Below are 24,546 nucleotides of genomic sequence, written 5' to 3'. Positions count from 1 at the left end.
AAATAATTCCAGAAGAAGAACATTATATTCAGCACTTAATCTTATCCATTGATCTCCATTTTCACGTATAGAAGTATCTACTGTTTCCGCAAATATATTAATCAATTCATCCCAATTGCATAATTTCATATTCAAACATTTATGAAATAAATTTGACCAAAGTTCATGCATATACAAATTCCTGTAAATTTAAATGATAAAAATGATATTAATTTTTTTTTTAAGTTTTTTTTTTGCATATATCATATATATATATAAGTGATAAATTCTTAATAATCGAAGCTACTCAGAGTGCTATATTATCTTTTGAATATGACAGATTAAACAAACAAAGATTTTTGCATGTTTTGTAATTGCATGAATTATTGTCACATTAACTGTCAAAATAACTACAGAATTTGTCCTTAATATGAATTAGTAATTTTTTTCAGACAGATGAAAAAAAAGTAATTTCTTTAAAAGCATAGTAAACGTAAGTGTGATAATATTTTTGAAAAGAAAGGAAAAGAAATCAACTTTTTAAAATTATTTTGCAATTTATTATTGCAGGTCAATTGAATAAAAGTAAATAAATATTTAAAATTTTGGTTGGTTGTAAATTTTAAATAAATAAAGAAATAAAAAAAATATAATAAATAAAAAAAAAACTTTTCAAAATTCAATAAAGAAACGTAGCGTCCATTTTTGCATTGTAAATAATGTAATGATTGATTAGAAATTAATTCATTAACAATATTTACAAAGCCAATTTTATCAATTTCGTAATTCTGTGGTCCACATTTCTAAAATTATAAAAAATATTGAAATAGATTTCTGAATTTCTTCAAGTAACTTCCACTGTCATACCACATTTTCTATTTTAATTATTTATTATTTATCGAATAATTTTATCACTTCTATGAACCATTAATGATTGCAATGACATTTTTAATTCACATTTTGTTACTTCCTGCAATTTTTCCGATAGTGTTGAGTAAACAAAGCATTCACTAAAAGAAAAAATAAATAATATTTAAATAAACTATTGATATTATTAAATAAATATACTAAACTTACTTAAACTTATTCATTCAAAAAAAAGGGAAGAAAAAATTAGTCATAATAAATTTATTTAATGATAAATGGAAAAAATTGTATTTGGGTGTATTCGAAAAACATTTTAATATTTAAATAATAAACAATATATTATGGTAAATTAGTAACACTAAGAGGTGTTAGCCTAAGATATAAAAAGTTCGAAAAACAATCCGAAGAGCTAAAATTCATGGTTAAATAATTTATCAAATTCAAAATAAGCATGAATTCATCTCTATCATACGTAATTATCATCCGTGACAATGTTATTTTCATTGATATACTGTCCACTGTGCTTTCTACCATTGGTATTTTGTATTGCAGAATCCCAATTAGCTAATTTTACAAGTAATGTTGCACCATTAGTTAATGTATTAAGCTGTGGCTTATATGCTATCCTATAATTTTTTTTTTTTCACAAAAAATAATTGAAAATTTAGGAAAAACTTGGCAGATCGAAACTTATATTAAAGTTAAAACTTACAAAGCGATTAAAGTTTAAAAGACGTTTCAGCTTTCTAGTAAATCCGATAGTAGTTTAATCAATAATTTAAAAATAATTTAATCAGGTGTTATATTTTGATTGATTGTGAACGAATGTTTGATTAATTTGGGCTGGATAATTAATATTTAAAAGTTGAAATTGCATGTAGATAAATAATTTAGAGTAATTTGGTTATTAAATTTCTTCAAATTAGACCTTAAACTAGATCAAAAAAAAAAAGAAAATTTTTTGAATATATTTTCTGAAATATTTAAATTGAAAACCTTCCAGCAACGAAAATATTATGACTTTTAAAGCAACCATGAATAATATTCATTTGATGTATGCAACGTAAAATTTTCATTAGATCAAGAATTATTATTGCAATTATGAATTCGCTTAATTTTATACTACTATAATCCTGAATTGCTATCAATTCCTGAAATTAATGAAGTGCTAAAAATTAATGCAAAAGTTGGATGAATCAATATAAGAAATATTACTTTAAATTAAACTGTAAAGTTAGTAAATTTTTACTTTTTCTTTTTTTGTTAGTTTTTTTTTTTCCAGTGAAGGATTTGCAATGTTTTTTTTTTTTTTTTTTTTTTTTAATACTGAAATTTGCTTGCTTACTTTCAATGTTCCAGCTGTAAACTCTTGAACAGTTAAGCATTTATCAGTGAAAGAAAGACAATGATATATTCGAATAATTCCTGAGATTAGACGTAATTTCTCTTCCACATACTGATAAATATATGCTTCCCAATAGCTTTGATGTTTTGGTCGTATCTAAACTATACTGCATTTCAGTGAAATTAAATTGGAAAGTTATAATTGGTTTGTTTATTTTCCTAGAAAAAAAAAAAAAAAAAAACGAAACCCTCTCATCCAAAAAATTGCACTTAAAATTGAACAAGTAGAACAAGTAATCAATATATACATAGTTTATTTTGATGTAAAATCGATAAAAAATACTTATTTTTAAGTATTAATTACTTTTAAAATGAAATAACGATTTGGAATGTTTCTGATAGAGCAAATAAAATTTAGTGAACCATTTGAAGTTTGTTCTGGAAATGATAATTTATCAAATGTAGAATTGAATGGTGGCATTTTTTTCTGAAATTTCAAAATAACTATTTAATTAGAATAGCATAATTTTGATTAAATTTTTGAAAGAAATCATTTATCAAAGAATTATTATTACGCTCAATAGACTATTATTTTCACTTTTATTTTTTTTTTTCCGAAAATTTCAAATAATAAAAAAAATTTCACAAATTCGTTACATTGATCTCAAATCATTAGTCAACACGTTGATCTATCCAAATAAACAATTTGACCTATCTATCATTAAATATTTCATTTATAATTCCCTAGATTATTTGATAATATATTTCATATAAAAATAAAGCATTCATATATTACTCTTAAGCTTGTTATTTTTTTCTTGAAAACAATACATAAAAATAAATGGATCTCTAAAAAAATATTGAAAAGAAATGCTTGCATCATAAATTTTTATGAAATTTGGCGTTTTCATATTATTCATTAAGTCTGCTTGCAATTGTTTATCCCACTGATATACCAATGAATCAGTTGTTTCAATAATTGTAGTAGAAGGGATATTATTACTATTATTATTACTTAAAATTAATTCTTCTTCCTTTATAACAAATTGCCTAAAAATTTTATATGAAAAATTTTTTAAGCAAATTAAAAAAATAGGATTTGAAATAGAAACAACAAGAAAAGAAAGAAAATCATTGAATTTTCAAATAATTTTACAATTGAAAAATTAATTCGTAGTTTTTTTTTTTTTTTTGTAATTTATTAAGTTCATTTTTTATATTTTCATTTATAATTCTAAACAGTTAGATTTTTTTGGCATCAATTCCTCCGTTTCTTTTTCTTCTTTTTTCTTTCTTGATATTGTATAAAATAAAATTTTCTAATGTAAATTATCAAGAAGTAAATGACCTTCTCCAGATGCTAATTGTCCATTTTGGCTTAGCATCCATTTTTTCCGCTTTGATAAGAATGGACCGGATGACATTATGATTGTCACCACAACGCTTTACCCAATTAATATAAAAATCTGATAATTGAATAAACATTTTATTATCATAAAATGTATTGAATATTTTCGTAGCATTTGTATCACTTAAAAATTTCATCTGCAAAAAAAAAAAAAATATTTATTCATTCATTTTTTATTAATTATTCAAAATGCAAAATTTTATATCCAATTTTCAAACCATTTATACTAATTCCTTTTTCACAATAAAAATTTTTACAATAAATACACTATGATTGACTTTATTTTTGGATTCAAAAGCGATCAAATTTAATTTGAATTCCTTTTTCCATAGCGTTTTTTCCCGATTGTTTAGATAAAAATTTAATTAATGTAAACAAAAGAGTGTTGGAAGTTATCACTGATTTAAAGATATAAAGCATTGTTATAGTTATATTTTTTCTAGTTAGAAAGAAAAAAGATCGAAAAAATTCCTTGAATTTCGAACAAATTTCAAAAATTAATAATAGCAATATTAGTAATAAATTAAGATTAATTAATTCTGATCAGCTTTGATATATTCAATCAGTACATTCGATTCAGTTAATAAGTAATATTGTTATAAATACTGATAAGCATTAAATTAATTTTATGTTTTTTTTTAAATTAATTTTATGTTTATTATAATTTTTTTTTCTTCGTTTCTTTTCACACTAAAAATTAAAACGAAACAACAAACAACAAGTAGAAAAACACGAAAACATCGGTCATTGTTAGGATATATTTCATCTTTGCAAAGAGTAAGTAATTTTATTAAATTTGGTTTTTCAATTTTAAATATTTCACATTCCGTAAAAGCAGTGCATAGTTGTGGTATATGCCTAAAATTAATACCCGATATAATTAATATCCCGGTGTATAACTTTATTCTCTTATTTGTCAAAAAATAAATTAAATTTGGAAACACGATCAATATTTATTTGTAGATCAGAAAATTTGAGAGATAATTCAATTTATAATTTGTTGAATAATAAGAAAATAAAGTTAAAAAAAAGGAACAATTTTCTTTTTTTTAAAGTGATGATCAATTTAAAGAAAACAAACGCTTGAAATAAAGTTAGTAGATTGACTGTTCCATCTATTGATGGCAAAATGTGAGCTAAAATTTTGAGATTGTATCTAAATTCAACTATGCAGATTAAATGGCATAATTATAATTTTTGTGAATTAAGGTATTAATTAAAAATTTCTGCCTACCAATTAAAAGTTTAAAATAATTTTTGAAATCATTTTTTTCACTTTTTTTTTACCTTTCATTCTTTCACCTTTTATTTCTTTACCTTTTTTGTCAAGCACTCTTTTAGTTTCTGTAATTTTGGAATCAGTTAATTGTCCAACCATATCGTGTAATTATTGATTAACACAACTGTTAGAATAACGCTTAATTATAATTTTATATAACATGAATTATTTCGAAGTATGCAAATTTTTACCACTACTCTAAATTATATTTAAAATTCATTCAAAATTTAAATTGTGCAGGTTTTAAATGAAATAAGCAAAGTAATATTTTCAAATGATTAAATACTAAATTATCTATGCTAAAATTTACTTATTCGAAAATTCTTGTCATATCATTGTTACTAATACTTTATTATTATTTATCGGAGATTACTTATATTACTAGAATATTTCTTGAATATTTTCTATTCAAAATACTAGAATGAACATATAAAATAGACTATTTTTCTGAAGAAATTTTCATTTTCCATTTATGCTTTTTCTGTGGTTACTGATTGTTAGCTTTTTTCAAGGTTTAACTTCAATCATTTATTGCATTTTTTATTTTCAATGAAACGAGAAGAATTGATTTGCATAATTTTTTTAATCATAGAGCGTTTTTTATCTTTAATGTAAAAAGCATTCCGTTTCTTTTTTCTTTTTTTTCCGTAGGGAAGCGTTTTTATCCTTACATTTAAAAACTTATAAAAGTTTAACTAAGAAAAAAAACTTTAATTTATTTTGTTTACTGCACTACTGATAATAAATATTTGCCAGTTCAAATTCGTCATATAAATGAGGTCTTTAGTTTAAAAAGAAAATTCAAATAATCCAAGTAAAAATTCCTATATTTTTTTATAAAATCTACACATATTAAATTTCTAGATAAAATTTTTCTATAGTAAGTAGCACAAAAGCAATTGGCCATTCAAATTTACCATACAAATTGGTCTTTAGTTTCAGGAAAAAATTAAATGAACAGAAAAAATATTTCTATATTAAGTAGCAATAAAAGCTTGTAACATTAAAAACAAATTGTGTAATCGATAATTGTCATATGCCATATTCTTATAATTTATAATTTTTTGAATAAAAAAATTTTTTTAACAGTTAAAATTTAGGTAGTAAATGTGGAAGATTTGGAAAAATCTCCGAAGATGATAATCTCGAAATAATAACCAAATGTCAATCATTATACAAATATAGCAATCGTACTATCAAATTTCAAAAAAATAATAAAGCACAGTTCAAATTATTAGGTGGAGAAATAATTTCATCTGCTGATTATGGTCATTTAGTGCAGATAATTCATATCAGAGAAAATGTTAACGGTGAAGCAGGTTAAATTTATACAATTGTTTTAAAAGTTTAATTTTTAAAAGGTTACTTTTAAAATTGATCGTTTATTTTTCTAAAAAAAATTAATCTTTAAATTTTCCAAGAATTCGTATTGTCTTTTCACTCTGCTTTCTTATTTATAGTGTAATTTCTATTTTTTTTTTGCTCGCATAATTTTCAAAATTCACTTTTAAAATTTTGTAATGTCGATTTCTTTCATTTTAAAAGTTTTTTTTGAAAAATTTGTAAATGTATACACAATGGCTTTCTTTGTTAAAAAAAAAATTTATTAATTTAAATTCATTAATTGACATATGCAAACTTCTGCAATAACTAGTTGATTAATAAAATTAACAATTTTACAATGATTAGCTAATAATAAAAAAATAAAAGGAATTTGAAAATTTATTTTTTTAGATATTAATGTTTGTTCGGGAGTTATTATTACTCTTCGTCATATTATAACAGCAGCCAGTTGCTTGGATTTTAATGAAAAGTAAACATTTTTCATCTTTTTTTAAAAAAAAATAACAATGAACTGATAATCTCATTGAAATTTTTAATATTTTCCCGAAATCAGAAAATCAACTAGTCACATGAAAAGAATTAAGAAAAATTGAGAAAAGAAAAGCATAAAGTTTCTTTTATTTGTTCTTGAATAGCGAAAGAAAAAATTAATGAAAGAAAAATTTTTTTAATACAAGAAAGACATTAAAATTTGAATGGCAAAAATTTAATAAAAGAAATTGCTTCTAAAATAGTGAACTTTAAATTTCCTTTAAATATTAATTTGAAAATTTTACTTTCAAATACTTTTTGCAAATTTTTCACTATCATTTATTTTTCAACTAAAGTTCCACAAACTTTTTATCCTTTTTTTTTTGTTTATCTAGGAGAAATTTTCTTATCTGTTATATTCCGATGCTAATTTAAATTATGATATATGTTTTGAAGTTTGATAAAAATTTTGATACCATAATTTACCTTTTATACTTCGATGATAATTTTAATTAATATATTTTACACAGTAATTCAAACATAATTTATCCATTTATACTTCAGTGATAATAGAAATTTTTATCTTTTATACTCGATAATTTCAATCACTATTTCTTTACACTTCAATGATCATTTAATTATGATATATATAGAAAATTTATTTGGTTCATTTTTTAAGTGGTCTAAAAAACACACCTGTTAATGAATTCAAAATCTATGGTGGTGCATCTTGTTTGTATATTAGTGAGGAAGATAAAAAACTCTATGATAATGTATCAAGATTTGTATGTTTATTTTTATTTTGTTTTTTCCTATCATTAATTACAACAAATTCAAATTAATATTTCTAAAATAATGGGAAGAGAAAGAAAAAAACGAAAAATTTCTTCAAATTAATATTTATGTAATAAATATTTTACAATTACAATTTATATTTAATTTTGTTATTGTGATCATTTCGTTAATATTAATATTAATTTAGGATTGTCCAGATAGAAATGAAAATAAATTAAATGTTGCATCAATTAAACCAATTGCATTACTTGTACCAATGTCATCAATAATTAGTAATGTTGCTTCTGTAAGTAATCCTTTCATTTCTGCCATTTAATAAACAAAAGAAAGATACTTATTTTATTAATTATTCATCATATATGCATTTTTAAATAGCAATTTTGATAATAAATGTTCAGTGTTGTTAGTTCATTTTATTACAAAATGATTTATGAAATAAGTAATAGCCTAAAAGCCTAGTAATAAATGATTATAATATGTTTAAACTGATAAATAATAGCCCAATAGCCTAGTACCGAATTAATTATGATCGGTTTAAGCAGATAAATAATAACCCCTAGTAATGAACGATTATAGTTTGCTTAAGCATCTGATGGTATTTAATTCTAAGGCCAAATATTTATAATTTATGTTATAATTATAATTATGGACGAATTTTATGCTCAATGAAGATATCACTCTATTTTTGAAAATTTTATTAATTAACCATAAATAATGAATTACTCTCATCTATTATACGGCATTTTTAATTAGACCTTAAGCAGTCATCTTTAAGCTTTAATTAATCTTTCCGTTATTTAAACAAAATTAAATTTAATATTAAGCACAAGCTTAATTTAATGGACCTTACTCATTTTAACAAATTTTATATTTTTTTTAACATTTTTTTTAAAACATTTAACAAAATTATATATGGAGATAAAATAGATAAATGGGCAATTAAAATTTATACTGGAAAATATTAGAGCAGATACTTTTAGTTGATGATTAATTTATTATTTAATTAGTGTCACAAAAAATAATTACTAAAAGCATTTGATAACCAATTAATATTATTCAAAGCAGAAATTTTGCTAAAAATTCAAAAATGAAAAAAGTGGAAAATAGTAAAAGTAAAAAAAAAATAGTGAAAGTAATTGATTTATTGCAGATTCGTGGTGTTCCATTTTATAAGGCATTTTCGGATATAGCAATTTTTGAAGTGGAACCGCTAGATAAATTAATCCGAAAATTAAATGAAGAAAATGAACATGATAAGGAAGAGGTAAATCTTGATTTAGCATGCATATCAGAATCAATAATTCGAAATGAAGGAGCTATTTATATTATTGCTTCATATGGACGTAAAAGTAAGCTTTCCTTTCCCAATTACAATATATTTAATTTAACTTTTATTCCAATACTTTCTTCTTCGTTTTTTTTTTTAAGCAATATATTAACATAATGATCAATGCATAGTTTACATTTTTAACAAATTTTTTACGTGTTTTACAAATACTGATTTTTTATCATAATTAATTCATTATTATAATTGATTAAACTATTTATGATAAGGATAAATTTAAATTTAGAAAATTTAATGCATCACAAAGACAGTAATCCAATTAATGTTAAATTAAATCTTCTACTGGAAAATAATGTTTACATTGATGAATGTCCACCAAGTATTCCATTATCAGCTTGCGAACGCATTATGATAATTGAAAGTGAACAAACTGCTACTGAAGTTTGAAATTACTCGCTTTTTTTTGAAAAATAAAAAATAAAAAAACATGTGCATTAAGTATAATTATTTATTAGTTAATAAAATGTTAGCTATTTGAAATTTTATTCATTAATTAATATTAATTTAAAAATTGATCGAAATTTTTTTTTGTTATTGCAATAATATTTAATGTCATCTTTTTTTTTGACATTTAATTTACCAAATTTATGTTTGTTTTACATAAAAAAGAATTTGTAAAATGCAATCAATTTTTTTTTTTTTTTTAAATTTCAAGGGTGATGGTGGTGCAGCAGTTATGAGAAAGCAGCGTAACCTTCCAGTACTGATAGGTATTCTTTCATTTCGACAACATATTGGACGAGCTTATGTAAGTTTCTAAACAAAAATAAGCTAAATTATATTCAGTCATAAAGTCAAATTATTCAAAAATATTTGTGTAAATTTCATTCAATAATTTATAAATTACTAATGACCAAAAACGTATTTTGAATCATTACAAAACGATTTATTTCTTTAGTATTTTTTTAGCAGAACTTGTAATGAAGCATTTTTTTTTAAAAAAGACATTTTAAATTATTACAAAATGACTAGTTTTCTTACAGCAAATTTTCAAATATTTAAATTATTTGTTTTTCTTTTTCTATGTTTATGTTTTTTTTTTTTTTTTTTTTTTTTTTTTTTTTTTTTTTTAAATCGATTAAATGTTGATGATACTAGTATGGAAGTAGTTTTTATTTTTGTTGTTTGCTTGTTGTTTTTGTGAAAACAGTTTAATTTAATAATATTACCACTCATCTGTTGTCATTTATCAGTAATTTTTAGTTATGTCAAAATTCTCATATATTTGTTTAATTAAGATATAATTTTTTATAATTTTATTTTTATATTTTATTTGTTTTTTTAAGTTTATTTTAATATTTTAGACAAAGTTTATGTTTGCAACACGTATTAGTGAATTTCATGATTTTTTTTGCTATTATATTGGTATTTGCATATATGAAGAATTCATTGATAATGAATATTGGAAACATCCTGATGATGTAATCATTATCACTGAGAAGGCTAAAAATGATATATATGGTATGTATCATAAAAGGAGCAATGATATCTTATCTTTATTAATTCATCTATTTATTTCGTATGAATATTTTAGATAATGATTTTAGAGAGAAAATTTTAGCTTATTAAAAAGAAAAAAACGATTTTTCTCATATCATTATCAGTTATCATTTTTAGTGATAGTATATAGAAAGAGAATTATAGCCTCCTAGTAAAGAGTGAATTATATTATTGTTTATTTAATTGATGAGAGCAAATTACAGGTAAACGTTGTGTTGCAATAACATTATTAAAACACTATAGAATAGTTATTATGCGCAATAGTGATGATAAGCATTTGAATATTATCAAATGAGATACATATTTGTTGTGATTTTTTTACGAATAAATTTTAAAGTGAACAATTTGATGATATTATCAAAATTTCTTCAATATTATTTTTTATTCAATATTCACTATTATTTTTTGAATAAGCAAAAGCGTAATTAAAGGAAAAGCAAACATTATGCAAAAGCTCTATTACTGAAAATGATAACTGATTAATTGATTAAAAATTGATCATTAGGTGTGCCATTTTAGAAACAAAAATCAATAAATTTTAGATAAATTTTGTTTTATATATGAGTAAGTTTAGTATTTTCTATATAATAACATTATTCATTATACCTTACCTTTATTTGTTTATTTTTTATTTATTTGTTTACCTTTTTATTTATTTATTTTTTTTGAACGATGATGGCATAAATTTTGACATTTTTACTTTTGATAAATGTTATCATTTTTCTAGGTGCTTTTTAATTCTATAAATCATGCAAATATGAAATATTAATGACTATTATGAGACAATTATTTTCCTTCAGAATATTTCGTTTTGAAATGTTTTTTATATGAATGTTAAAACTTAATTTCAATTAGCTGTAATCGATTTTAAAATAAAAATACACATAACTCATAATTTTTGCTTAATAAATATTTTGTGACAATTTTTTTACTTTATTTTAAAGTATTTTTTCGAAATGAATTGAAATGTCTTTTCAAATGCTAGAAATTGTAAATGCTAAAAATCAAATTTTAATTAGTTGTAAACAATTTCAAGATTAAAAATACATCATTTTTTAGCACAAATATAATTTCGCTCATAAAAAGGAAATGTTAATTTAACTTTTTAAACTATACTAGTACTCGAAGTAATGTAATATAAATGATGAATTTTAAAAGGAAATTACAAAACAATTTTTTCAAAAATAATGAAAAAAGAAAGAAATTTATTTCCAGTAAATATTGACAATATCGACATATTCAAGAAAACAACTGAAGAGCAAATAAAAATAGATAATTTTTCAACCTGCAAATTTCAACATATCTCTTATTGCTTACCAAGTGTTTTAATTACTATCATAAATTATCAATTATTTAATTTGTAAAAAGAATTCTGAACTTTTTCATAGGATCTATGCTTAATAAATTATATCTGAATAATAAAACATTAAAAGAATGATTAGTGCAGCATTCAATAATTTATTTTTATATTTTATTTCTTATTTTTGCTGAACATTGAAGCATAAAATATAAGATTAAATTTAAAAAGAAAAAAAAGTTTTCTTTTCTTTCAAATAAATTAGTGAAATTGAGAAATGCATGGATTAATATTATTTAAATTTCATTAACAACTTTCATTAAATTTCATAAATTTCATTAAAATTTCATTAATAATTTATTGCAGCAATAATTAATTTCATTACATTTTTTTATTTCTTTATCAACAAATAACATTTGAGTTGAAAAAATAGTTTTCGCAGTTTTTTTCTTTTTCAAATTTTAAGAAGTAAATCTTAGTCCATACTTTCCCATATAATAATATCTTTACATCATTTACCTTTTACCATTTACCTTCATTTACCTTTCATCTTCTACTTACCATTTACCTTTTATTTAACTTCTACCTCATTTATTGTCATCATGATATATAACTTATTTAGTTTAGCTACAAAAAAAAAATAAATAAATAATTAGTAATTTTCTTCCCTCCAAAATATGTCTTTTTTTTGATTCAATTGTAATTTTAAATATTGTTGAAGTCTTTTTTTTTTTAATTACACATTCAGTGATATTACTCAATTTTGATTATATCACCCTTTTCATTGACTATTGATAATATTTTTTTAATGCTATATTATCTAATCGACAAAGATATCAAATAAGCATGAAAATCAAACTTAAGTCATTTATTTAATTTAAGAATAATTTAATAATTCAGCTATTGTTTGAATTCGATCGCAATTATCTAAGTCTAATTAACACTCTTTCATTTAATTATTGTGTAACTTTTTTCCTCTCAAATAATCTTACAATCATTTTCAGTATTAATTAAATAATTATAAAATGATGGACATATGCACACACAAAAAAAAAAAAAAAAAAACACTTTTGACAAATTTAACGTAAAATTGAATAAAATAACTGTTTATTGGATTTAAATTTTTTTCAAAATTACATTTTTTTTGGGTTATTTTAATTAGAAAGGAAAAAAAGAGCGAAGAAATAAATTGATCACATAAGATCAACAGCACTATCAGTCGTATTATAATCATTTGGATATGGTGGTGCACTCTCATCGATAAACATATAATCATTTGGTAAATTCACAATTGTTAAATTAAATGGTTTATCAAATTTAATTATAATCTAAAACAAATAATTTTTATGAACATTTTTAAATTTAGCAATAAAAAAAAGTGAAAAAATTTGCACCTTCACCATTTTGTTTTTTCTTCCTTATCGTCAAAAAAAAATTAAAAATAAAATTAAACAATAAATAACATTTGCAATCATTCATTACGGTAGCAATAAATAATACAACAAATAAAGAGCACAAATTGTTAACATCATTCTATCATTTTTTCATATTTTTATAATTAATTTAATTTTTTTTTTTTTTTTTTTTTTTTTTTTTTTACAAATACATAAATATCTAAAATTAAGAAGTAAAAATGTTACATTTTGACAGCATTTGATCATAAGTAATTCAAATGTTGCAAAAATAGCCCAAAACCATGCAACATATTTGCAAATTTTCCATTCAAATGGAAAAGCTGCGCCCAAATTTCGTAACAATTCAATTGTACCATTCCAATTAAAATCGATGATAGTTAAGGCTAAATGAGGAAAAAAAAATGATTGATTAAAAAGATTAAGGAGAGTTCATTTACTATTTTGTCAAAAACATGTATTCTCATTAAATTTATTTTAATTTTTTTTTTTTTTGTTTATTTATTGCTTTTTTTTCTGAGATGATCTTTGATAATCTATTAATGTTATTTGTAATGCAAAATGTATGTTTTTTAATTATTTCAATTAAATTAACACATTTTAATGAAAAAAAAAAAAAAAAAAAACGAATGAAAAATTAATGCTTTTTTGTTGAAATGATCTTTGATGAAGCATTGGTGTTATATATAATTCAAATGGATAATTTTATTTTATTTTTTGAAATGATCATTAACAAAACTGTTGGCATTATTTGCAATGTAAAATTTATGATTTTCAATTATTCCAATTAAATTAACATTTTCTTTTTTTTTTAAAAAAAAAGGGAAGGTATTAACCTTCCTTTTATTGAAATGATCTCTGATGAAGTATTAGTGTTATTTATATTGTAAATTGTACAATTTTAATTATTTTAATTAGATTAATAGGGATAAAAAAAAGAAAGAAAACGAACGAAAACATTTTAATAGAGAAATGTTTTTGTTAAAAACTTACATATTGAAATGATAAGCCAACAAATGAGCTCACAGAAAGTTTGAATTGTTAATGATGATTTGTCTTTATCTGTTATAAATTCAAAAATATGTGTAGACAGAAAAAATATAGTTATTGTGGCGGTAATTACTGGTATTAACAAATGTGCTGCAAATACATTAGTATATAAATATATATGTGTGTATCTGTGTGCAAAAATATTTAAGTTTGAGATAAGATTAAAATTTAATCACTTAAACAAGTTTAGACCTGAAATTTAAGCTTCTATAAATTTGTATGTAAAATTATATGTTTTGGTGAAACCATTTTTGTTTTTGCAATTCACACTTTTCATACTTAAAATTGTCGCCATCATAAAGATAATTAATCATATCAAATGATAATTCCTTACTTTATCGATCAAAGAATATGCCAATTAATTTATCATTGATTTTCTTCGTTTGAGAAAACTGTTTAAAGAGAATTTAAAAGAAAATTAATTTCAACTATACCTGATCCATACTGCTTATTAGTAGCGCCGAATCGTTGACGAAATCCAAGCAATACACATATACTATTAGCAGTAAACTTTTCATAATAATATTCATGTCTAAAATATTAATCTTAAAAAAAAAAAAAAAAAGAAAAAAAAAAACTGAAACTGAAAAATTTACAAAGAATTTTATATATACATTTGCAAATTTCAATTTTGTACAACAAATCATTTGCTTTAAACAAATGCTTTATTAATTAATTTATTATTTTTGCTTCAGAACATACAAAACAAAGTAGAAAATTTTATGAAACAAAATAACCGAATATTTAGCCAAGTGATATTATCTATTGGATCATCAAACTGCTGTTGTAAAATCTCAACAACTGTATCATTTTTCACTAATTTCAAATTTTCCTGTAATTAATTATTTAACATAATTGTTTAACCGATTCCAAATGTTCCTATAATTAATTGTTTCATATAATTATTAATGCCTTTTAATGCATTTAATGCTTCTAATATTGTATTTGCATATAGTTAAGTATAAAAAAATTAATCCTGAGCTTTTTTTTTATTTTATACTTTTTCTTTATTACAATTTTTATTTTGCTTCAAAAATTGAACTTTTTTTCAACTTATCGTCTTCATTAATACAAAAGTAACTTTTTCATCCTTAACTTTTACAAGAATAAATAAATCTTAGTAGTTCCAAGGAAAGAGAAAAGGAAAATAGATCAAAAAATGTTAATATCTTTATCACTTTCTTTCTTTTCTTTTCTTTAAAATAAAAAAAAAAAAAAAAAAAAACGTGTTTAAGGAACGTGAGACAAACACGTAGTTCTAGCGCACATTGCTCATCATTAATATAAGCTTTTTCAAGTTCATTATCTGTTACTTCACGACAAATATATACAGGCCAAAATAATAGCACTAGCATAATAATTACTGCTGCACATATTTCACATACATGTGGTATAAGCAAAATATGCATTTCTTCGCCTCTTCAAATCTTAAAAATTTGAAAATAAATCGTTCATTATCTCTGATTTTTCATTAAGGGCAAACATAATCTATGATATCGTTTGATAAATACCCACCCATTAGAATGCACTCACGTAACCTATGATACTTCCTGATAGTAACGCATACATAGGATTACATTTAATTACTTTCCTTATCACCATATTTCATATCAGTACTTTTCAAAATGTGATAATTATTCGTTATCAAAAAAAAAAATTTTTAAAGTGGTATTGAAAGAAGACTGTAAAATTCATAATCTCTCCATATATAACACTGACAAAAGCTACTGTATTACTGATACATATAATTATTGATACTGTTGTGAATCCTGTAGAATATTTGATAAATTTGTACTGTTTAATAATATTTACATTCATCTATTTTATGATTTAACGAAAAACATTTAAGTTTTTTTTTTTTCTTTGATTAATAATTACTCAGAAATAATTTAAAATATAAGTCGAAGTTTCCCAAATATGAGAAAAATCCAAATAACAACCACTAACCTTCAGCGTTACTAAAATCGTAAGTGGTGAAATAATTCGAATTATTTTATTTCTTAGCTCAAAATTAAAAAAAAAAAATTTGCATATGTACATCGAGTGCATTTTTAAAAAAATAAAGTAGAGAAATTCAATGTGTTGAACAATTTATGATGACTATTGAATAATTTGCATATTAATTGTTTTGATTAGTTTGAAAAAAATGTCACTTACTATACTTCGTTAAGATATAACCAGAAATTATTTATTAATGGTTATTCTAAACTTTCAGTATATTCAGGAATTACTTATTAATGATTATTCTAAACTTTTCAGTATTAAAACTTTTATTTTTTCCACTGATAAATTATTACATTTTTCTAGGTGAAATGAAAATGTTATGAAAAAATAATTAATTGCCTTCGTTTTCAAACTGATCAAAATAATCGGAAAAAAAAAACGAAATAAAATGATGTGAAAAAAAACTTTTCACATCATTTTGAATGGTAAACAATTTGCCGATTTATTTCCAAATATGTGCAATTAGAAAAATGATAAACAATTTTTTTCTTTCATATTTGCTCATCAAATGACAATCACACTTATTCAATTTCGAAAAAATGAGAAAATTTATTCAATTTAGGCTATTCGTCTAATTTTCAATTTTTGAACTTATAAAATGGGTTTGGAATAAAAACTGGAAATAAGAGAAAAGTACGATAGTAATTAGTTAAAGTTATTGTCAAGAATAATTTTCCAAATTTATCATTAATAAATGTTTATATTTATTTATCATTAATTAGTATTATACTTTTGAAAGCTTCATAATTGAAATAATCAGCATAAATTATAGTTAGCAAATTAATTAAAATAATTGGTTAAATAATGCAATTTAGCACAATATATAAAGATTAATAATAATTTTAAAATAAAACATCATATTCAGTCATAATGAAATATCATTTAGTAAATAGTACTATTTTTAAAAAAATAACATTTAAAATATGAGGGCAAGAAAAAAAATTTTTTTGAAAGCTTTTCTTTGTTTTTTTAAAACATATTGCTACCGCATGTTTTTTTTTTTTTTATTTTGCTATTGAAAGTTGATGAGAAAAATTTTAATCTTAGCCAAATACAACTTTATTTATTTTTAATTACTTGGATTAAAAAAAAAAAAGAAGAAAACGAAACAAATAAAGTGAAGCATTTTTCATAATTTTTGACTACTTTATTCAATGTATGTAATTTTTGATTAAATTAAAACATGATAATATGGTAAGTTATTTTTATTATAAGATATCAATAATGCAAAGTTAAATTTCAAAATATATAAAAAGAAGAAAGAAATACTTTCTTTCTTCTTTTTTCTTTCAAAAATGTTGATTATTCAATTTATAACGTGCATTAAATTCATTCATCCTATTTTATGCTTTATAAAATGACATCATTATAGAACTTTCTTATTTAATTATCATTTCTAACTTTTCCACATTTCAAAATTCATAAATACGAATATCAATATATATATATGCTAACAAAAATTTATTCAAATTTTAAAGTTAAATTTTTTTATGTACCTTTGAATCAAAGATTATGTTTCTTTGATTAAATTCAACTTCATTTAAAATATTTAACTTTATGTATAATCTTAAATTCATTATTTAATCATTTAATTATGGTTCCTTTCACGCTCTTTTTAAAAAAATTTTCTTGATTATTTTTATCTACAATTATTTCATTTTATCTAAGAAAAGTAAAAGATTAAATGAGTGAAAAAAGTCATAGGTGAAGTGTCACATTTTATTAATATTTTCTTCATTTAGTATTTTGCGCTTCTTAATGCACTGAATGCATTTGAAAGAGAAGTTTAATGATTTAATTTAGTATTTTAAATGAAATCATCGTATTCAAACAGTTTGTAAAAATATTATCATATAAACTGATAAATTCTTATGTAATAAAAAGGTTAAAATAAAGTTAAACTTTATTTCAAGTTATTTTTTGCAGTCAGTTGTTAAAAGTGTGTAACGAAATTTAATTTTATTATGTTTTTAGATTTTTGAATTCACAAAAAAAAAGGAAAGAGAAGAAAAAGATGAATCATAAACCATTCAATGTTTAAGAAAATGTTGTAAAGTTGAAAATAAATTCTATAGAAATTCATCTTTAACTAATTCACTTCAAATGTATTATATCAAAAATTTTTTCTTTTTTTTTTTAATGAATTATTAAATATTTTAGTTTGTAAAACATTTGTAAGGTTGAAATAAAATAAATGAATGAAAAAAATCTTTCCTTTCCTTTTTTTTTATAGAAATAATTTAGCTTATACTATTTGAAATATTTTAGAAGAAAGAATATTGCCACTTGAGATTTAAACCAAATACTATTAGTGAAAGATGATTGATGTGAAAAATTTTTTCTACTTCTTTTAATTTCCGTTTTTTTCATTTTCAAAATGTATTTAAAAAAAAAACAGTAATTGAATTAAAAGACATGGAATGCTTTTTTTGTCCAAAAACCGCAAAGTATTGTTATGCTTTCTGAATTCTAACAATATCCCACAAAATATGCCAACAATAAACTTTGCCTTCCAAAAAGATTCTTCGAAATGTTTACTAAACAGAATTAATCCATCGAACTTGCCAACTATTTGTCACATCCTTCTTTCGTGTCATCTTTCACTCTCTTTTACTTAATGTATCAGTTAGAAGATATGAATCGAAAAAAAGAAATTCTGCCGTTAATATTTGTGCGCTCTTACATACATACACATGCACATAAATACACATACACGCAACATACACACATGCATTATACATGCACATAAATACACATACACGCAACATACACACATGCATTATACATACACATAAATGCACATATACAACGCACACACATGCATATCTCCCAGGTAATATTGGTAATTTTGTTTATCATTGTAAGCAGTAAAATTTTCTTGTGGGAAATGAAAAAGATAATTATAAAGAAAGAAAACGAAGGAAAAAAAAGCGAAAATTTTCATCTCAACAGGCGTTCATCCATTTTTCTTTGATATATTTTTTTTTTTTTCCTTTTCTTTCTTTCTTTTTTCCCTTCACGAAAACTAAAATTGAAAAAGAAAAAAAAAATGTAAAATTAGCAAGAAAGAAACATTATGATAAACAAATTTTGTCGTTTTAAATGAATGACATTTTTAATTCGTTTTCCAACAATTTCTTTTAGTTAAACAACGAAGCAAAACAAAGAAAAAAATATTGCCACTAGCATAATAAACAAAAATCAGTATGGTAAAAACAAATGAAAAGTGGACAATTACGTCAATCGATGAATATTTGAAAAAAAAAACTCTTTTTTCGTATGATTATTTTGCACTTTTTGTTTACATTTGAAAAACGCCAGATTTTTTTCAAGTTCAAAAAAATAAAAGGCATCATTTCTACAAGACAGGTGAATTTAAAATATGTGATATGAACGATGGATGGCACTGATATGTTTTGTTATTGTTATTTGTTGTTCTTTACTGTATTTCATTTTTCCTTTTTCTTTTTTCCATTTCTTTCTTCCCAAATATTTTTATTTAAATATTAAATTAATTAATCAATTATATTGTACTATTTTTATCAGTGAAAATTTCTGATGCAGTTAATTGATTAATTCTATTCCAAGACATTTGTAATTAACAGTTTCGGATGTTTAAATGTGTCATTTTGATTAGTAGTGATAAATATTTTGGTGACAATTTTTTTTTTTTCTCTTTTGCTAATTATTTCTTCCTATCATATAATCAGTAGTTTTTTTCTTCTAAATATCTCTAAATTGTTTGTCACTGAATAATTAATCATATTAACAAGTAATTGGCAAAAGATTGGAATTGAAAATAATTTGAATTACAAGAAAAATCGCTAACAATTTCAATCACTTTATAAGAATATCAAATTTGAATTTCAAATTGATTATTTGATTACGACAAATATTCGCATTAATGATGGCTATTTAAACAATAATGACTTTTTTTTTTTGTTTTCAAATAATGTATATATGTGAAATCAACAAAACTATCAGTATGATGCTAAATTTTGTTCATTATTTAACGATCTTTGTTTTTAATTAAGTTAAGCTTTTTTACAAGCCTTAACAAAGGCAAACAGTTCAATTTTAGGCTTCATCCAAGGCTAACTATTTATTTGTGATATGATCAATTAAATGTTATCTTAAATGCTTAAAGCATAGACATTTTTGTAATTTGATTAATATTGAGATTTTAACAACAAAATATCAAAACATTATTATCATATTTTCAAATTGTCTTAAATATTTACATATCATAATGATCTTAATCCTTTCTTCCACTTGTAAATTTTCCTAAAATTCATTTTTTCTTTGAAAGAATAAAATACTGAAAAAAATATTATTTTTTTATTTCTCTTTTAGAAAATATTTACAATTTTGATAAATGTAAGAATATTCATATTCTTTTCATAAAAACAAAAATTATAAAATAATAAAATATTTTAGAAAATATTTACTTTTTAGATTTCAGAAATTATTAGGATTAACGGAAAGAGTTTTTCCACGTCATTTTATTAATAACATCAACAATCTGCTATAATTAATAAAAAGGAAAAACAAAAAAAAACAGAAGTGAAGAAATCAAAACTTTGACAAATGAAATTTTAGGTAGCAAAAAAGTGAAAAATTAAGATGATTTGAAGTAAATAAAATAATTAGAAATATGAAGTTGATTTCTGAGTTCAATAAACCAAAAAAGAATCTCATAAATATTTAACATCAACAACAAGAAATTTTTCAATTACCATATTTCCTTATATTAAAATAGATTATTGTTTCATTTTTTTTTTTGAAATTATATATTAAATGAACTAATGAGCAAAGGAATTACAAAATTAAATTTATAAAAAAAGACTTAAAAAGCATTTAATCCAATTTAGATTTTTATTCAGTTTGTTTGTTTTTCTTTTGCTTTCTTCTTTTTTTTCTATATATTTTGTTTGAATAGAAATTTTTTAATTTAACATTTCCTGTTTGAAAATACTTATTTATATAAGAGAGAATGAATGAACTTTATGATGTCATATAAAATGGATGATACATTGAGTATTTATCCTGTATTCTAATGAACGATCAAAAATGTAAAACTTAATTAAAAAATTTAATTCATTTTATTATTCATCTAATGTATTGTTAATTTTGTTTAAATTAAAGTAAACGAAATGGAAAAAAAGACTGATCAAATGTGGAGTTAATTCACAGTATAAAACAATAACAATATTGCTAACAATTATTTATTAATCAGAATAAATATAATAAGATATTGAAATATTAATATTCGAAATTGAAATATTGTCTCAATATTTATGATGAATGATTATTTATTATCAAAAAAAAAAAAAAAATAGTTTTTTGGTTTTTCAAAGAATGAAATTAATTTGCATTTGTAATATTAACTGAAGGAATGATTATAATGAATGAGCAATTTATAAATGATATTTACTAATTTTTCTTCAATAATTTGATAAATGCTTACACTAATTGTTAGAAATAATTTTCCGATTTAATTAAATTTTGGATGAAATAATTTTAAAAAAATAATAATAAATCCATTCTATTTTTTTATTGTCTTTAATGATTAATCAATGGCAGAATTTATTAGCAGAAAATTTTTTCAACTTTTTTTTCCTGTAATTATCTTCATGAAAAAAATTTTATGATTCATTTTTTTAGAAAATCGCACTGTAACATTTCTTGTCCTTATTTTCTTGAAATTTTCACGTTTTTATTAATTTTTGTTGCTATTTAAATCTGTTAAAATATATTTTGTATATAATTATTACGTACATATACACTTTTTAAAAATTTTATTAATTTATGGAAGTTTATGCACTTTTTTTAGAATTTCATTCATTAATATTTTTTACATAAAAGATTTTACTTTCTTTTATCTTGAAATTTCTCTGTCATTTTAAAATTTCTTAATGTCAGAAATTAGGTAACATATCTGATTCATCAAATTTTGAACAAAATAATTTTACCTTCTTTTTTTTGCATGTAGTTTTCCTATGAGGATGAAAAGACTTTTTTTTTTTTAATTAGAAGAATATTTGGCAAAAAAATTTTACACTAATCAAAACTTAATTTTTTTCTTCTTTCCATTAAAACTAAAAAAAAAAAAAAAAAAACATCTTATATAATGTTACAGTTGATTAACGGATAAACTATGATGACGATAGCTGATGTTACAAGACACAGCGATACCGTTATTATGACGGTTGCTGATACTAATGATGATAGGTGATACAACAAGATACGACGATACCGATACCAATTACCACAATTGCCGTTATTACGATGGTAACCAATGCTACATTATCATGGCCTTTTTGATAACAAAAAAGGCCATGACTAATGATAATGGCTATGGACAAACAAATAAAAAAAAATTAGGTGCCAAAATAGTGCAAGTAGCTGTTTTTGGCTAAATAAACATTAGGCATCAATCAGTTGTTAAACTTTACATTCTAAACTATGAAACAATTGATATAGGAATAACAAATCAGATGAGTCATCTTTTCATATATTCTATCCTTTGCTAAAATACTAATTAATTAATGCTTTTACATTTTGATTACTCATATATACCAATAATATGAAATACTTTCTTTACAATCATTTTTAGTTGGTCTTTTTTTGAAGAGCTTCCGATTGTCATATTGAAATACTCTTTTTCAAATAATTCCAGTTGTTATTCTCTTCTTTTTTTACTTTATTAACAACTATTTGCATTTAGCATGCTAGTATATCACCGAAACAGAAATATTTGCATAAAAATTTCAACATTCAAATATTTTTTGAAATTTTTTGAAAAAAAATGAAAGAAAAAGTAAGCAAATATTTGTAAGAGTTCAATTTGATCAACAAAAAAAAAAAAAAAAACTACTGTTTGATTGATAATTAAATATACCTACTAATTTCTTATTCCTTTCCATTTTTTTTTTTTTTTTTGTTTCTTTTATCTCCTATTTTTTTTTATAACTGTAAGTTAAAATATTCTCTTTAATTATTTCATTTATTACCTTTTTTTTCTTCTTTCTGAATAATTCAGTTATTGCAAAATAAATAAAAAGTTAAGAAGTAAGGCTACCTAAATTAATTATAAAATTAATATATATTTTTTTCAAAACATACTGCATTAAGAGCAAATATTGGGAATATGAATATTCTTTTCATATCTGTATTTATAACACTTTTTGTTTTTCTCAAGAAAACTTCCAGAACCATACTTTAAATTATTAATGTCCACAAATTGGAGACAATTTTTGGCTTAATTCTTTTTTTTTTTTTAAATCAACATTATTTACAAGCTATCTTTTAAAAAAATTAGCAAAAGTTATTTTATGCTAATGATTGTTCGTTCCTAATTAATTTATTAATTTACTCGATTGAATGTTAAGGGATTAAATTACACCTAACCTTGACCATTCATTTCGCATTTTAGAATTTAGAGAGACATTTCATTTTTCAAATATTTAGCGCCTTTATTTTGTTTCATATTTCATTTTTCAAACTTATAAAACTACTAAAACCCAATTATTTTTATTGCTAAATAAAATTAATTACTGAAAAAAGATAAGTGAAAAAAAAAAATTTCTTTTTTTAAAATGAAACTAATTCAATTCAATAATTGTTCATTGTAAATTGAAAAATATAATTATAAATTGAAAATGTTGTTTTTGATATTTGTATTTCTGACTTTTTTTTTCGATTTTTTGTTCAAGAAAACTTTCAAAATTTATTGAAAGACATTTTTTTCTTCTCATTTAAGTCATCATTTAATAACAGGAAGAAATAAAATAAAAAAAATCATTAGCCAAAATACAATAGGAAGGAAAACAGAAATATGATAATTAGTGCTAAACTTCTAATCATTTATCATTCTTAATATAGCAATTAAAATTTGAATTCTCATGCAGTAATAAAAAATAACAAAAGCTGTTTAAATAATTTATTAAATAACAAATAATCTGTTAATTTTATGCCAAAATGACAATAACTTGCATTTCTTTCAGCATTTTTTAACACATTTTATATTAATTCATTTACTTCGTGTTAGAATTATTAATGACATAAAATTCATTTAGATATTTAGAGATATCAGTATAAAGTATTATAATTAAAGTTAATAATTGAATTTACTGTGAGTTATCATTTAGAAAATTTTATTAGTTTCATCTAAAGTATTTTTAAATTCTTAACCAACAATAAAAAAATTTTTCTTTATCAATTGAAAAAAAGAAAAAAATTTACAAGGATTTCAAAATGCAATTTTATTACTACGTTATCTTTTAAGAAATTATCTTTTTTTTAATAAAATATCTAAAAGAAAAATATAAAGAGTGATTTTTTTTTTTTTCAATGAGTTTGAATTGAATGTCATTTTTTGAAAGCTTTCCTGAATCACTTGTTGGATTTATAAAAACGAAAGTTGAAATATTCTTTTTTCCTAATTTTTGT

The 24,546-nt window shown here is 21.8% G+C and overlaps 3 protein-coding genes across 3 annotated transcripts; 1 reads left to right on the top strand and 2 right to left on the bottom strand.

Moving 5' to 3' along the window:
- Positions 1 to 1,312: 1,312 nt before the first annotated feature.
- Positions 1,313 to 2,671, bottom strand: Bm1561 (Uncharacterized protein; the record flags this gene model as incomplete). The annotated part of the gene is made up of 4 exons (XM_043074799.1): positions 1,313 to 1,472; positions 1,843 to 1,997; positions 2,192 to 2,347; positions 2,555 to 2,671. The coding sequence occupies 4 exons, from the start codon at positions 2,669 to 2,671 to the stop codon at positions 1,313 to 1,315; spliced, it is 588 nt and encodes a 195-aa protein (XP_042930733.1).
- Positions 2,672 to 8,574: 5,903 nt separating this feature from the next.
- Bm17996 (Uncharacterized protein) lies at positions 8,575 to 10,370 on the top strand (the record flags this gene model as incomplete). The annotated part of the gene is made up of 4 exons (XM_043074798.1): positions 8,575 to 8,836; positions 9,059 to 9,213; positions 9,488 to 9,580; positions 10,137 to 10,370. The coding sequence occupies 4 exons, from the start codon at positions 8,575 to 8,577 to the stop codon at positions 10,368 to 10,370; spliced, it is 744 nt and encodes a 247-aa protein (XP_042930732.1).
- Positions 10,371 to 12,822: 2,452 nt separating this feature from the next.
- Positions 12,823 to 15,500, bottom strand: Bm17995 (Uncharacterized protein; the record flags this gene model as incomplete). Its single annotated transcript, XM_043074797.1, has 6 exons — positions 12,823 to 12,957; positions 13,270 to 13,427; positions 14,035 to 14,181; positions 14,526 to 14,623; positions 14,829 to 14,923; positions 15,342 to 15,500. The coding sequence occupies 6 exons, from the start codon at positions 15,498 to 15,500 to the stop codon at positions 12,823 to 12,825; spliced, it is 792 nt and encodes a 263-aa protein (XP_042930731.1).
- Positions 15,501 to 24,546: the final 9,046 nt, after the last annotated feature.

This window comes from Brugia malayi (assembly GCF_000002995.4).
Source record: "Brugia malayi strain FR3 genome assembly, contig: Bm_v4_ChrX_scaffold_001, whole genome shotgun sequence".
Classification (NCBI taxonomy): Eukaryota; Metazoa; Nematoda; class Chromadorea; order Rhabditida; family Onchocercidae; genus Brugia; species Brugia malayi.
Note: the sequence above shows the minus strand (reverse complement) of the source record. Positions and strands in the feature narration are given on the sequence as shown.